At 42.6% G+C, this 15069-nt stretch overlaps 1 protein-coding gene across 20 annotated transcripts in view; it reads right to left on the bottom strand.

Annotated features, from left to right (window-relative positions):
* DST (dystonin) overlaps positions 1-15069 on the bottom strand; it is a 435873-nt gene that overhangs the window by 24956 nt on the left and 395848 nt on the right. For all 20 annotated transcript variants that reach the window (XM_074348964.1, XM_074348971.1, XM_074348950.1 and 17 more), the window contains 8 exons: positions 12704-12901; positions 12228-12356; positions 8691-8861; positions 7688-7843; positions 7277-7483; positions 5082-5201; positions 2227-2396; positions 523-682 (listed from right to left, as the gene is read on the bottom strand). In XM_074348964.1, the coding sequence (XP_074205065.1) occupies positions 523-682; positions 2227-2396; positions 5082-5201; positions 7277-7483; positions 7688-7843; positions 8691-8861; positions 12228-12356; positions 12704-12901 (1311 nt within the window). The remainder of the gene's footprint in view (positions 1-522; positions 683-2226; positions 2397-5081; positions 5202-7276; positions 7484-7687; positions 7844-8690; positions 8862-12227; positions 12357-12703; positions 12902-15069) is intronic.

Genomic DNA, 15069 nt, shown 5'->3' on the forward strand with positions numbered 1-15069 from the left:
TCGGGAAAGGTGTTAGCCAGGGAAATTTAAAACCAAAGCATTTCAGTGATACCAAAGTAATCTCCCTACCTCACTTTTATTTTTAAATTTTTTATATGTTGAAATTTTAATAACAGAGCGAACATGTTTTTTAATTGAAGTATAATCAGTTACAACGTGTCAATTTCTGGTGTACAGCACAGTGTCCCCAGTCATGCATATACATACATATATTCATCTTCGTATTCTTTTTCATTAAAGGTTATTACAAGATACTGAACAGATATTTACAGTTCCCTGTGCTATACAGAAGAAATTTGTTTTTTATCTTTTTTTTATATAAAGTGGTTAACATTCCTTCCTCACTTTTAAAGCTGGCTCCCAGGTTCTGCTCAAACGTACACATATTTCCATATTAAAGACTGTTACATAGTATGGCTTATAGTCTCCCCATTTTATAAGGCTAAATTAAGTGGTTACAGCCCCCCCTACCCAGTTCAGAACAAACAAACGAGATAAAATTAAATGTCCGGATAACAATACCTTGTGATTGTCGATGAGGTTCATGACTAAGTCGATGTCCCCGTGGACAGGCTGGTCCTCGGCCAGCTGGGGTTCAACCCTGTACAGCCAGTCAATGAGGGCCTGCAGGGCGTCTGTGAATTGTCCAGAAAATAAGAGGGCCTCCTCCAGTTTGTTTTGTCTAGGGGGAAAAAAAAGAGGAAAAAAAAATCAACGTGAGCAATAAAAATGCCACCCTGTACATAAGAACACTTGAAATTCGTCTACGAAGGCTGAGCAGACCTCAAGCAGAAAAGCAGTATTTTCACTGCTGTTTCTCTGCTTTCCTCGGAAAACAACAAAACTTTCCTCAAGTTCCCTTTTCTCTTCCTTAAATACACAGCATCTGCTCCAGGACAATTCCCTCATCATCACCTCTGGAAATCACAGGCCTTTCGGTTTCTTCATAAAAATTTGCCTGTTCAATTGAAAAATCTATAATTTATGTTTTAAATTATTATAAGGGTGTATATATAGTCCCACAGATTTTCACACATGTATGTATTCGTGTGACATCATCAAGATCGGGATACAGAACAGTCTGTTGCCCCTGACGCCCCTCAGGCTGGCTCTGATGGTCACAGTCTGCTCCCACCTCTAACGCCTGCCACTCACGGACTTGTTCCTCATCACTGTGATTTTTGGTCTTTCCAAGACTGTCATACAAATTCTCATGAAATCACTTACGGGACATGGTAAAAAAGTACTGGAGAAGATTTTAAAGATTTTAAAAAACGAACACTATTAAAAAAAAACAAACAACTGCTTATAAAGCTCCCAAAACAGAGTCTCATATTCTGCTTAATCTTGATACTGATCAAAGTAATCAGACTAAGGGTCAAGGACAAGTTTGAAAACAATTAAGACAGTTGAACTTTTCTACTACTATTTTACGTTCTTAGTTGCTTAAAAAAATTTTTTTTAAAGCTTCGGCTCTTCATAGTTGCAGTGTACTGAGGACAAGGGAGACTGGGGAGAGGTGGGAGGGGTCAGACTGGTGGGACCCTGGCGTATCCCAGTCCACACCCAAGAGTAGGTCCCTAAAGGGTACAGAGCAGGGGTGGGGGTGGGGTGGGGTGGACAACAAGATTCCAGGTATATTTTAAGACGACGGGCCTGGTGGTGATGTGCAAGCGGGACTGAGGAGGGCGACAGCAGACCAGGACCCTGGTACCAGTCCAAAGGCAGGCGCTGGACTCGGGTCAGGGATGTCGGAGGCTGGGAGGAGGATGTCCTCTTCGAGTGAGCCAAGCACTTAAAAATGGATTAACAGACACACACTACTGTATATAAAATAGACAAACAACAAGGACCTACTGTAGAGCACGGGGACCTGTATTCAATTTCTTGTAATAACCTACAATGAAAAAGATCTGAAAAGAATATATATATATATATATATACGTGTATGTGTATGTATCACTGAATCACTCTGCTGCACACCTGAAACTAACACTGTAAATCAACTACACGCTGATAAAAAATAATAATGAACAGCAAAGACTTCTCGGTGTGGCCACCGTGTGCAGCATGGGGCATCGAGGATGAGCGGAAGTCCTCCAGCAAAGAAAGGAGAGAGTCTTCAAGGTCCCCACGCCTCCCGGCAAAGCACGGTGACCGTGGTGCTTGACGGGGTCTAGCAACGTGGGCGAGCGAGCAGCCCGCCGGCAGGGATGAGCGCCTCACCTTTCCACCGACTTCCCGCAGACCGTGTCCCACTTGTCCCTGAGCTCGCTCAGCATGTCGTCCAGCTTCAGGTTGTCGTCGGCTAGGGAGGTCTTCTCCTTCAGAGAACGCCCAGTCCTGTTGGTGGTGTCATAGACGGAGTGCTTGGCTCCCAGGGCTTTCTGGAACTCCTGCACATTCAACAAGAGGACAGCGTGCATTGCTACTCGGGACCGACACACAGAGAGCTCAGGGTCAGCGAAGGAGGCGTCCCTGGACACAGAAACGGAGTCCAAAGACGGGGGACATCGGCAGTAATCAAGTCGGGTGGTGCCGTGAGTCCTCTCCCCAGAAACACACCCGGGGAGAGAGGAGCCCCTGCACCTTCCATTGGAAGGATTAACTTTTTCCCGAAGCCCAGTGTCTGTAAGAACACCTCCTATTATTAAAAAAAAAAAAAGAATTTCAAAGCAAAACGTATGCTGAAACTCTTGCAGATATAAACCGCAAACAGTATAAACAGTTAGATAAAATGGAAAATCATTGAAAAATCATTGAAAAACCCAAGAGTTTGGAGAGGAAGCTGTAGCTAATTAATACTCTGAGTCAGTACGGGTCCAGTGCGGCCACAGGATGACCCAATAGTGTATAAATTTACTACACTTGGTTTTTATTATCAAACAGATTTGTTGCCACACAATTTGGATTTTCACAAAGACGCTACATGTACTTTATCTGTGAGCCAGGATGGGAGGCAAAGAAAAGCCACAACTCTGGGCTCCTGTGTTCGGACCCGCTCATTCCACGCCCCCCTTGGGAAGGCCACGCCCCTCCTCCCCACACCCACCATGTCCTACCCGGGTCTCCCAAGGTCTCCAGACGACTTGCCACCGTCCGACGGCCGCCTGGCTAATATGGTATCTATACTCCGCAGTTTCTCCAGGGTTAGGGCACCTTTCATGTGTGTGTGTGTGTATGTGCACGTGTGGGAGGGGTGAATTACAACCTTTCTGTATAACTCAGTTATATGCTTTTACAAAGCAGGGGTATTAGCTTTGCTGTAGGACCCTTATAACCATCTTATGTTTTGTGGGTCTTTGTAAGGATTTAATAGAAAAAATAAGACAACTGCCATTAAATATATAACCTCAGCGATGAGACGAAAAGAGGTCAACTTAATGGGCAGCTTAAAAACTCATAAAATGACAAGGAAACACTCATACAGTGACTTTCAATCCTGGTATCATGTCAGAATCACCCCAGGCAGTAAAAATGCTATGCAAATGTGTAATTTTCCAAAATAACCTTGAGGTTACAATTACCTACTACATTTTATTTCCTTAAAAAAAGCTACACATTTAATAATGCATCTTAATAATACTACACAATTTATTTTTCTTGTAGTAGGAGGCAATTATATCTGGGAATTTGGGGGCAATAAACACCATTACAATATCTCATTATTTCTGTAGTTTGTTTTCTGTAATGATTATTTTTTCACATTACTCTAAACAGAACACTAGCTTTAGAATCACAGTTTTGACCGAGATTTTATTCAGAGTAAATGTTATAGCTGAATACAGGATGGATGAAAACTTTTTCAAGACAAAAAAAGCACCCAAAGGATGAACAGAAAAGACCTCTTTTAAAAACCTGGCTTAATGGACCTTTTATCTTTATCTCAGAGAAATGGTGACTGGCAACAGGTCACACTAGGAAAAAAAGATTTCATCAAATAGAGTTCTTCACACGTTTTTATTTCCAGGATTCTCTAACTGAAATAGGCAATAAGCTTCCCTAAGACCACATGACACATCATCTAAGTTCAAGTTCAAATAAGGTGCTCTATTTTGAGAAGGGGGCGGTGCTGATCTCAGCCCTCTACTCTTGGTACTGGATGCGGCAGCTCCCGGGCCGAGGAGCCAGCAGACAGGCCACTCGTCAGCCCTCACCCACCCGAGAAAGGCCCTCCCCGTGTCCCCCCTTCCATCTAGGATTACGACCCCCAAGGTTAGTCCTGCCCACCAGTGGAAGCAACCAACCTGTGTGAAGATTGACAGCTAGAATTTTCTGACAATGATAAACTCACATCACCCAATTTTCCCCCTGCCTTTTAAACATCATCAGTTTCAAGCAGTGATTTCTCTGCAGGTGCCAAAAATCATAAAACGGTCTACAGGAACCCCATATCCTCACCCCAAGGGCTACTGAGCACTTTGCAAACAGAAAGAAAGACAGAAAGACCCAAATTCAGAAGAGTTGGGAGAATGGGGGGGATGCTCTTTGAAAGGCATGTGGTAGGAATTATATAAGGTAGAAAATACAGAAAACAATGTTTCTCTATCTTCTTGTCTACACGGGGAAGGCAGCGTCTTTGAGGGCAGGGATGGAATTTCATACACATACATGATGCCACTAATTTAGGAAGGGGCAAACCAACTTCCCCCACAGAACCGATGAAAGGAATCTCAATAGCAAAATATATACGACTTTTAGTGCAGAATTCTCTTTTGCGTGGCATTTCGTCTGTGAAAGAAATTACAAGACAAGACAGCGGTAGAGAACTGAAATGCCACCGTCTGGCCTCTACAAATCCTTTGTGCATCTTAGATCGCAGAAGACTTCCGGTTTTAATTTTGTACGTTTCCTTTTAACCATTAACCCAGGAATCAGAATGGAATGATCACCAGAGAGTAAAGATGCCACTGCCACTTGACCACAGGGCAGGGTAACTGGTTTTAAGTGTCGTATAGGTCCACGCTGGACAGCCTTTCTTCTCTAGTGATGAATGAACACACAATCAGGTTAGAATGTTAATTAGAAGTGACCTTGAGACCCACAACGACACAACGTCCTTTTCTTAATTGCAGACCTACCTTATGCTGTGCGAGTTGGGTTTTGATTTTGTCCGGGTCGTTGGCTATTTCCAGTTCAGAATCCAAAGACTTTTCCGACTCCTCCAGCCACTCCATCAGCTTACTCCATGCTTCGTGGAACTGTAAGAGAAATTCCCATCTTTGTCCAGAAGATGTGCAGGTACCCCCTGAAATGGCGTTTGAAATCTAGTACTTTTTAAAAACAGAAACTAGTATTAATAGAATTCTTAAAGATGATGAATTCAAAATTTTCCCCCAAGAAAAAAAGAAGGAGTATTTTCATCAGCAGATCACAACATGTCATGTTCACACGTGGCCCCTGTGGTCATGCCCACCATGGTCATTTTGTTGGTAACTCATTCAAAAATAGAAATGAACGTAGAAGACATTTAGGGAGCATCAGGCAGAATGACCTGCCCTTTCTTTTGCTTAATAAATAATAGAAACACTCCGAGAATTTTTTTTACCCCACTATCGTCTCCTGACAGATGTGCGTTTACCTCAAAGGTGTTCAATGCCTATGTTAAAAAAGAGTTATGAAAAAAGAAGAGGTAAGGATCAAGTCGTAAATTCATTTTAACAGAAAGAGGCCATCACGTCCCTGTTTAATGCAAAGCTCATTCAACCTCTTCCCTGCTGCCATCAAAATTTTCAAATTAACGTCTGTGCCTTTAACACCATCAGTTTTATATGTTAAGAGAACCCACAATACTTGAGTTCTCACAAAACAGAATTTTCTTTTGCATCGATGACCCTGAAATATTCCGGTGCCATACAGATTTGATTTCAGCCGTGGTCGCTTCTCTATTAATCATAAATAGTAGGGACTATTCTGGGACACCAAATTGGTTCTAAATTACTTCTTAAAGGGAATGGAAGTGAACAGATACACAACGCCAACTTGAGTCATTCAACTGAAGTCTGTTTTGTATCAAAGAACATTACTAATGAAATAAGAAGAAAGGCATTTAACAGTCAGCACAGTGGGAGCACAGGAGCACAGGGCTGGAAAGGTCCACGGGAGACCACATCCCTACAGACTGGCGTCCCCCACGCATCCCTCCTACAACTCCGGTCCGCTCACATGTGACAGCAGGGAGGCCAGAGCAGGCACATAAACTGCCCGAGTCAGAGAACTATGGCCAACATCCGAGCCAAACACTGAGATATCAGCATAAACAAAGGAAGAAAAGAAACAGCTAGTCATGGTGACAGGTCGTCCTGGGACACTTAAAAAACCATCAGAGACCGATTCTACTCCAGAGACTCTCTGACAACACTGAACACACCATACCTCCCCCTCAAAGAGGGACATGGGACATGTAACCCCATCACAGTGCGAGTGGTCATTTCTCAAGCCCTTAAACATCTCACGCTGTTAGCTTCCAACACTGAAACGCTGGACTCCCACGCCACCCTCTGCATGGCCCACGGGAGCCTCGCTCCCCAGACAATGGAGTCCAACACCAGTGACACACAAATGCAGCTGATCAGGGCAGGAAGAGTAATTACAAAATTCAGCCTCGGTATTATTACACAAAGCTCCTAATGAAATAAAATCAAAGCTATATGCCAAGCAAGGTGGGTGCACACCCCTCCTCCCTGGAGTACAGAGATGTGAAATTTTACTTCTCCGTGTTTAGAGCAGACCAGATAGAGGAAGGAAGAAAAGCTCCTTATGCGATTCCCCAGGTTAAGGGAAAAAAAAGAAGCCCCCAGAGATTCAAACAATTAATTTAAAGGTGGGATGGAGCTGTATCCAAATCCGAGAGAAGACATGAAGGTTTGCCCTCGAGTGTGCACATTCGAAGAGGGAAAGAGAACCAGCCCACTCAGACACAGCAGGTACCTTCAGAAAGCTGTCGGGGGTGGCGGGATGTGAACGTGAGAGAGTCTGGTTTAGGAACTGAGCCTCTTTCTGGGCCTGAATGATAACCGTGCATCTGTGAGATCGAGCTACGACCAGTCTTTGCAAGACGGGTCCCCAGGGCCTGACGTCACTGCCAGGTCAGAAGGTGATGTCACCATCCAAACTAAGGCCACAGCCCTTTCAGGAAATAAACACCTTGGCCCCGTGCCGTGATACTGTGACGCGAAGTACAGCCTGTGGTCAAAGTCCTTTAGTACCGTGACATGCATTTCAAAAGCTAGAAGTGACTTGCTTCCAAGTTCAGAGAACGTTTAGGAAGGTTTACCTGCTTGGCCCTCTTCCGTGCCTCGTCCAGAGACCTTCCTCTCTCCACTAAGCGCTGGACCACTTTCTCCCATCGACTCTGGACGCTGATGAGTAGGTTCTTAATGAGGACGACATCTTGTTTCTGACTGAAGTATTTCAGGTGGGTTCCAGTTTTGTCCAGCTCTATTATCTGCTCACGGTGAGAGTTTACTTCATTGGCAAAGACCTTCTCCAAAGAGAAAAAAAAAGGAGGGTGGGGAAGGGTTGCGATCAGAAACAAACGAAAAACGCATCTATCTTGAAAACGCTTCTGGTATCAGAAGCTGAAACTGCTTCAAAGGACGAAAGAAAAGTGTTCAAACCACCACGTTCAGGCTTTTGCCTTAAAGGGTGTGAGACGGGAGGGCGACCCACCTGAGACGGAGCCTACCTTGTGTTCGTCGATTTGAAACAAGACTGTGTCCAAGATAAGACTTGGCCGAGAAGCCACATTGAGGGTCTGCTCCGCCTGGGTGAGCCAGTTGATAAAGTCCTGGAGAGAATTGTGGAACTCCATGGCCAACGTCAGGGCCTCTTCCAGTTTAATCTGCAAAGACAGACTATTTAGTATTTCATGGTATTTTAAGTTTTGTTTTTCTTTTCTTTTTTCCATTTTAAGTGCTCTCTGGCAGGTTTTCTTCCTGTCCCTGCTTTATTCGTGCACAGTCCATCTCCCAAACAGTTGTGCAAATACTGGCAAATCAAGTCCCTAGAAGTGGAGTGAGAAGCATCTCACTGCAGAAAAAAAAAAAAAAAATTGATATGCACTCAAGTCGTGGTTTGGGAACAATTAAACCACAGAACAGAATTGCTAAACAGAATCTATAAAAAGAAGACTTGGATTGTGTATGATTCATTCTGTGGGTCAAAACACTATAAACACTATACACCGTAAGCTCAGTGTCAGTGAGGGCCTACAATCTGGTATTTCTAGCCTCTCGTTTTTCTTACAGCATTAAACAGTAATATTTTTAATCCCCTCTCACGGATTTTTATAAATGTAAGTGCTTATTAAATATACAATCATTTCACTCTCTCAGTTTCCCTTTCTCCCTCGCCGTTACAGACCATCTGCCTTTTGCCTAGTGAGCTTGATTAGAATTATTTAACCACCAAGTATTCGAGTGGTTCACGGATTTTAAAACACACCTGGTAACACTTGATCTATGCTACACCTTCATCTATGTTTCAATGGATGCCTTCAACTCTGCTCTCCTGGGGTAAGAGAGAATACTCTTTTTCAGCTGACCCCACGAGACGTCCAAACGCACACAAAAACAATATAAACACGGATCATTCAGCGTTCCACGGACAAGTCTACTCAGAGAAAAGGCAGAGCCCACGCAATGAAACAACGAACACGTTCCCTCTACACTATTCATCCAGGCACGTACTTTCCTTTCGTTGAGTTTGGTTTCCACCGATTCCCATTTTTCTTTCAGGTTATTGATGTCCTGGTCGATATTTGTCTCGGCAGATTTGGGGCATCTTGCAAGCATCTGCTGGCCTTTCTGCATCAGGTTCTTATATGTTTCTTCCTTCACGTGAAAGGCAGCACAGATTTCCTAAACAGAGATATCCCCCCAAAGTTAGACCATTTTTAAGACAGCACAGTCTCCGAGTTCTTTTTCCAGGTCATCAGCCCCAAGCCCTCATCATACACTCATCTCTGTCCAGCACACAGAATAATCCTGACACACCCAAGCTTTCCACTGCACGGAAGGAACACCTAAACCCGCGGCTGCACCCTGCCTACTGAGAAACCTCAGAGATGGCGCTGTCAGGAGTGAGAGTGCTGAGAGTTATAAGGCAGTATTTTTAAATGTTATCAAGAAAGGTATCAGCTCTGTGACCTTGGGCAAGTAACTTAACTTCCCTGAGCCTCCACTGCCACCTCTGTTAAGATGGGTTCTCTTAAGTTGCTCCTTGGAATGCAATATGATGACTGTAATTTTTTTTTGGTATAATTTAATTCTGAGCTCAGAAGACATGCAGTAGATAGATGATAAAGACCCAGTATAGTGAGACATTTAAGTTGATTGATGACTCACACTGTGGACTCACAGAAGCCAAATTGGTGGTACTATGAATATTAGTCTCATTTTCAATATTTTTAAAGCTTTCAACTAGAATGCAGTGAGTATCTTTTATAGAGAATACACAAAAAAAGAAAAAACCTGCTTAAACAAATTCAGAATTTAAGATAAATGAAACCAGTTATAGTCATGTAAAAAAACTGAGAATAGTTCTATTCCATTGATTATGAGTCAAATCGCAGCTCCCACTGAAAAATTATAAATGAACATTTTCAATTTTATATTTTTAATATTGAGATGTAACCCATAAAATTCACCATTTTACAGTGTAGCATTCACTGTTTTTTCAGTATATTCATAAAGATTTGAACCATCACTACTAATTCATTTCCGTTACCTCAAAACTTTGTAATTTCTTAAGCCTTAAAAAAAAAAAACACCCTTTCTAAACACATTTATAATATTCTTTGCCAAAAAGCTTTTAATCAAATCAAAGCCAAGCCTCTAAATATAGCTAAATCTTAGGAAAGTGTAATATTCCATGTTTTCCACTTTCCTTCATTCCTAACACAACCAAATCAAAAACACATTACTAAAATGGTATTGCAAATATCACTATTCTTTAGAGTTCTTTAAATCACGGAATTTCTAAAATCGGGCAAATGACATCATCAAATTCATTTTAAACGTCCCACCCAAACCAAATACGCTCATACGTACTATTTTTCTAAAATAAAATGTTCTAAAGATAAGCTCTTTGCGTTCCAACTTTTTACTTATACTCTTCTGAATTAAACTTTAAAGAAGTATTTGTTATTATTAGAGAATCACCCCAAGCATGTTTGTTCAAGAACTACTCATTAAACCTGTACCTCGTTGACACTGACAGCTAAGAAGTGCTTCCAGGAGACTAAGGAGGCACCTGGAAGACAGCCAGCTTCGATGGAAAAGAAAGACATGTGCTCCCAAGTTTAGTCAATTACTTTTCCAGTGAAACAGATGGGTCCCTCGCGGCACCAAAAAAACAATGACAATGAGAAAACCACCTAGACAATAATTTTCTAAAACAATGACTAAAGGATTCTAGAAAATTCTACCCTGGATTAATAGGTTTTTTTTTTCCTAAAACAATGACTAAAGGATTCTAGAAAATTCTACCCTGGATTAATAGGATTTTTTTTTTCTAAAACAATGACTAAAGGATTCTAGAAAATTCTACCCTGGATTAATAGGTTTTTTTTTTCTAAAACAATGACTAAAGGATTCTAGAAAATTCTACCCTGGATTAACAGGATTTATTTTAAGTGCTCACGGCAACTGTGACGTGAGTAAGACGTTAGCTCTGTTGTATTTCTTCACAACACCTACAAGGTGACACTTCCTCTCCAAATCACCAAATGCAAAATTATTCCCAGATAAGTGTAGTTCTACTTATTTGGGTTTTTTTGGGGGGGGGGCAGTGTTGGGACGGGAGAAATTAGATTTTTTAAAAAAATTGTTTTTTTATTTGTAACAGAGGTCCTGGGGATCGAACCCAGGCCCTTGTGCATGCTAAGCACGTGCTCTACCACTGAGCTATACCCTCCCCTCAAATGCAGTTTTCTTGGTAAGATCTTACAGTAACACCAGACATTACTAAAGGGTACAGACGCTCATGGGCAATGGCCCATTTCTTGCACCAAATCCCTCAGTACTTTTATTTCCTACAATGCTAATCCAGAGCATTTGACTATTAAAAAAAAGTCATCTGATGTGGGGGGAGGATGTAGCTCAGTGGTAGAATGCATGCCTAGCATGAAGAAGGTCCTGGGTTCAGTCCCTAGTACCTCCATTAAAAATAAATAAATCAATAAAGCTAATTACCCCCCCAACAAAAGAGTCATCTGATGCAAATTCACCAGTATAAAAATTAGAATATTTTGCAAAATCTGAAACACGACTGTCTTCTCTTAGAACTCTGCGAGCTGACTGAGAACGGGACATGAACAGGAAATGGATCACAGGTAGTCTGAATGTCACCTGTCAGTCCCTACTGCTACGAAAGAAAGCCAGTCTCAAGTTTCGCTGCTTTTCTTCCTTATCCTTAAGAGCCGACAGGACACACAACACAGGTGGGAACAGCCTGCAGGCAGAACACTCCAGATCGGACAGGTAGGCAGAAGCCGCCTCCTGTCCAAACCTGCTGGGCGTGAGACTGAAGACGCAGCCCCACCACCACGGAAAGGGGCAGACACGTAACTTTAACACAACAAGAACACGTTTTCCAGCCTTCCCGGAAACTAGGGACTATCCGCTCACGGCAATAACCTCTGAAGTCACTTCTGACTCCTTGAGGGGTTTTTCTTCTCACTCAGGTTGTAACAGTTTAGGATTCACCCCAATGCTCTATTACTATCCATACAATGTTTTTATGGGGGAAGGTTTGCTTCTGAAACCTGCCTAAACTTCTAAAACCCCTTTTCATTTGCTGACGCACTAAGCTTTAAAATAAAGAATAGGTTCTAAAAACCAAATTTCTTCTGTGTAGCACAGGGAACGATATTCAATATCTTGTCATAACCTTTAATGAAAAAGAACATGAAAATGAATATATGTATGTATATGCATGACTGGGACATGATGCTGAACACCAGGAATTGACACGTTGTAACTGACTATACTTCAATTAATTTTTTAAAATAAATAAATAAAAACAAAAAAATAAAAATAAAGGATAGGTTCTGACTTTAAGAACGTCATCAATCAACAGCGTGTCTGGCACTGACACACAGAGATGTCTGCCGTAAAACTGTGTATCCTTTCAACCTTCTCCCACGATTTATTTCTCACCAGGGCCAACACCAAACGGTCAGTTACTTAATCTGAGGCTAGAGCTGGAGGAAATACTGTACTCACCATGTGGGCATTAAGCTGCTCCCTGGCTGTTTCCGGTAAACCTCCCAGAGGCTTGGAGGCTAAGAGATGCCTCTCCGTGTCTGTCAGCCACTGCTGCAAGTCCTCGATCTCGCCGTGGAACCCTTTGGCCTGGAGTGAGAGAGAGAGGGAGCTTCAAGTGTGGGCCCCAAACACTATCATTTTCAAGCAGAAAAGGCGGCCAGCACAATCCCCGCCTGCTAAGCCCCTCGGCGCATTCTCAGCGACGGCAGGGCTGCTGGACGCCTGCCTTTCAGCCTCAGGAGAGCCAGCGATAAGGCTCTTAGGCTAAGAACGGGCGGGCTCATTGTCATCAGCTCTGTTCTCTACCCGACTCATTTTCACTCCCCACCCGGGGCGTACACAATTAACCAGGGGTCTGTCAGCCTGAACAGGGATGCTATGCCGTCCTGGCCTTGAAGGCTAAGGCAGTTTCCGACTTGATGGCTTTTTTTCACCTGGCGCAAGGCACCATCCAGCTGCTGCTTCCTCTGTTCTGTCTTTTCCAAAACATTTTGCCAGCGCTGATTTAGAACCTCCAGCTTGTTCTGAAGATTGCTCGCTTCTTCCCCTGCACTTGATTCAATTAAGTCATTTCCTGCTTTATTAACGGCTTCCACTGTGGACTGATGGGCCAATACGTCATTTTGGAGCACCTGAAGATATTAAGATAACACAATGTTTTATCAACGTTTACCAATGTTTACAAAATGTTTACCAATGTCGGTTGGTAACACGTTAACATCCCTTCTAACACAATTGTCTTGTTTCCTGGTTATGAAACATTCTGAAACAGAAATATCCTATACATAGAATCTTAATACTAATAAACTTTTTAAATGAGGGGCTTCTTTTCCTTAACTTTACAGCTTTATTGGATATACCTTCAGTCTACCCACATCCCCTGAAATGATTATGTTGAGAACATTGCCAGTTCTTCCCATCAGGAAAGCTTTACAATGGATGACATTAAGGATCTAGAGATTATAGTTAAAAGGTTCTAAAAGTATTCACTGGGTTCAGGCTCACTGAATTTTCACGTCATGAGTAAACAATTTAAAAGATACTTATGTCTATATATTCAAATGTAAAATGGATACATTGCCGTGCTTTGTAATCAGCAACTCTAAAAAGGAAACGGATTATCACAGTGTTCTTTTATCATCTCTGGATTTAAGGGTGTCAGAATCAACTGCTAAGTCAGCAGAGATCCCAGACGGCCCTAACACTAGAGGGAAAGGCGTTTCACCACACAGCGGGGACATCCAGGTCCAGCGTCCCAGGACTTAGCTGTTGTCTTACTAGAAAGTACGCACATGAAACACCTATGACAGATCCCAGTAAACGACGCCTTCCTATTCTATTACCCAGTGGAAATAGAAGAAGAGATGAATAATGATCCAGCAATCCCATTCCTGGGCATACATCCAGAGGGAACTCTAATTCAAAAAGATACATGCACCCCAATGTTCACAGCAGCACTATTTACAATAGCCAAGACATGGAAGCAACCTAAGTGTCCACTGACAGATGACTGGATAAAGAGGTTGTGATATATTTATACAACAGAATACTACTCAGCCATTAAAAAGAATAAAGTAATGCCATTTGCAGCAACATGGATGGACCTGCAGATCGTCAGTCTAAGTGAAGTAAGCCAGAAAGAGAAAGAAAAATACCATATGATATCAGTCATATGTGGAATCTAAAAAGAGAAAAAAAGAGGAAACTAATGAACTCATCTATGAAACAGAAACAGACTTGCAGACATAGCCAGCAATCTTTTGGTTACCAGGAGAAAGGGAGTGGGAAGGGATAAATTTGGGAGTTTGAGATTTGCAAATGTTAACCACTATATATAAACATAGATTTAAAAAAAATCGAATTTCTTCTGCATAACACAGGAAACTATATTCAATATCTTATAATAACCTTTAATGAAAAAGAATAGGAAAATGAATATATGTATGTATATGCATGACTGAGACATGATGCTGTGCACCAGAGACTGACACACTGTAACTGATTATACTTCAATAAAAAAGAAGAGATGAATAACACTTAAATGCAGCAGCATGGCGCTGGAATGGAAAGTGCAGAGAGCAACCACAAGGCTGAAACCAGTTTCCTGTACCAAGAAGAACGACACTTCAAAGAACAAATAGAGCTTAGTAATCACTTCCTTTCAAGAAGACTGTGTTATGCTTTTGGACACCAGAAGAAACTCTCCTCTGACATGAGTAAAAGTCAATGCTGACCCTGCTCTGCACTCCCAGACTCGGGCTGACAACAGGAAAGAAGAGAAGCATCGCCTGCCGCCCTGTGAAGGACGACATCCCACGCCGGAGACACCCAGACCAGGAGGACTTCAGCCAGGAGCACCGACCAGCTGCGATCGCTGGTTCTCGGCTACACTCACTCACGTTCCTCAGCACCTGGTGAGGCAGTGTTTTTCAAAGGCTCTAACATCAACTGAGTAAGGAGCCATCCTTCTAAAAAGCACGCGCTTTGATATGTTAACGGTAGGAACCGCTTTCAAAACGTAAGAGTTAAAATCCTCGTGGTCAAAACATCAAAGGGTCATTCTGCAACATTCATGCCTCTAAATGGTTGCAGCCCCGCTGCACAAGCCCCGGCCTGGGAGCCAGAGAAGAAGGCAGGACAGGGGTGAGAAAGCCCATCCCTTCCTCCGCAGCTGTGCCGGCAGCTCTGGGGCCTTTAACATTGACTTTGGAAATGGAAGGAGGGAATGGGGCATTCCTAACTGCTCAAAGACAGACACACAGAAACTAAAGGCCCCTAACTCAACCCCACCAAAATAACT

The sequence above is a fragment of the Camelus bactrianus genome, chromosome 20, assembly GCF_048773025.1.
Source record: "Camelus bactrianus isolate YW-2024 breed Bactrian camel chromosome 20, ASM4877302v1, whole genome shotgun sequence".
Lineage (NCBI taxonomy): Eukaryota > Metazoa > Chordata > Mammalia > Artiodactyla > Camelidae > Camelus > Camelus bactrianus.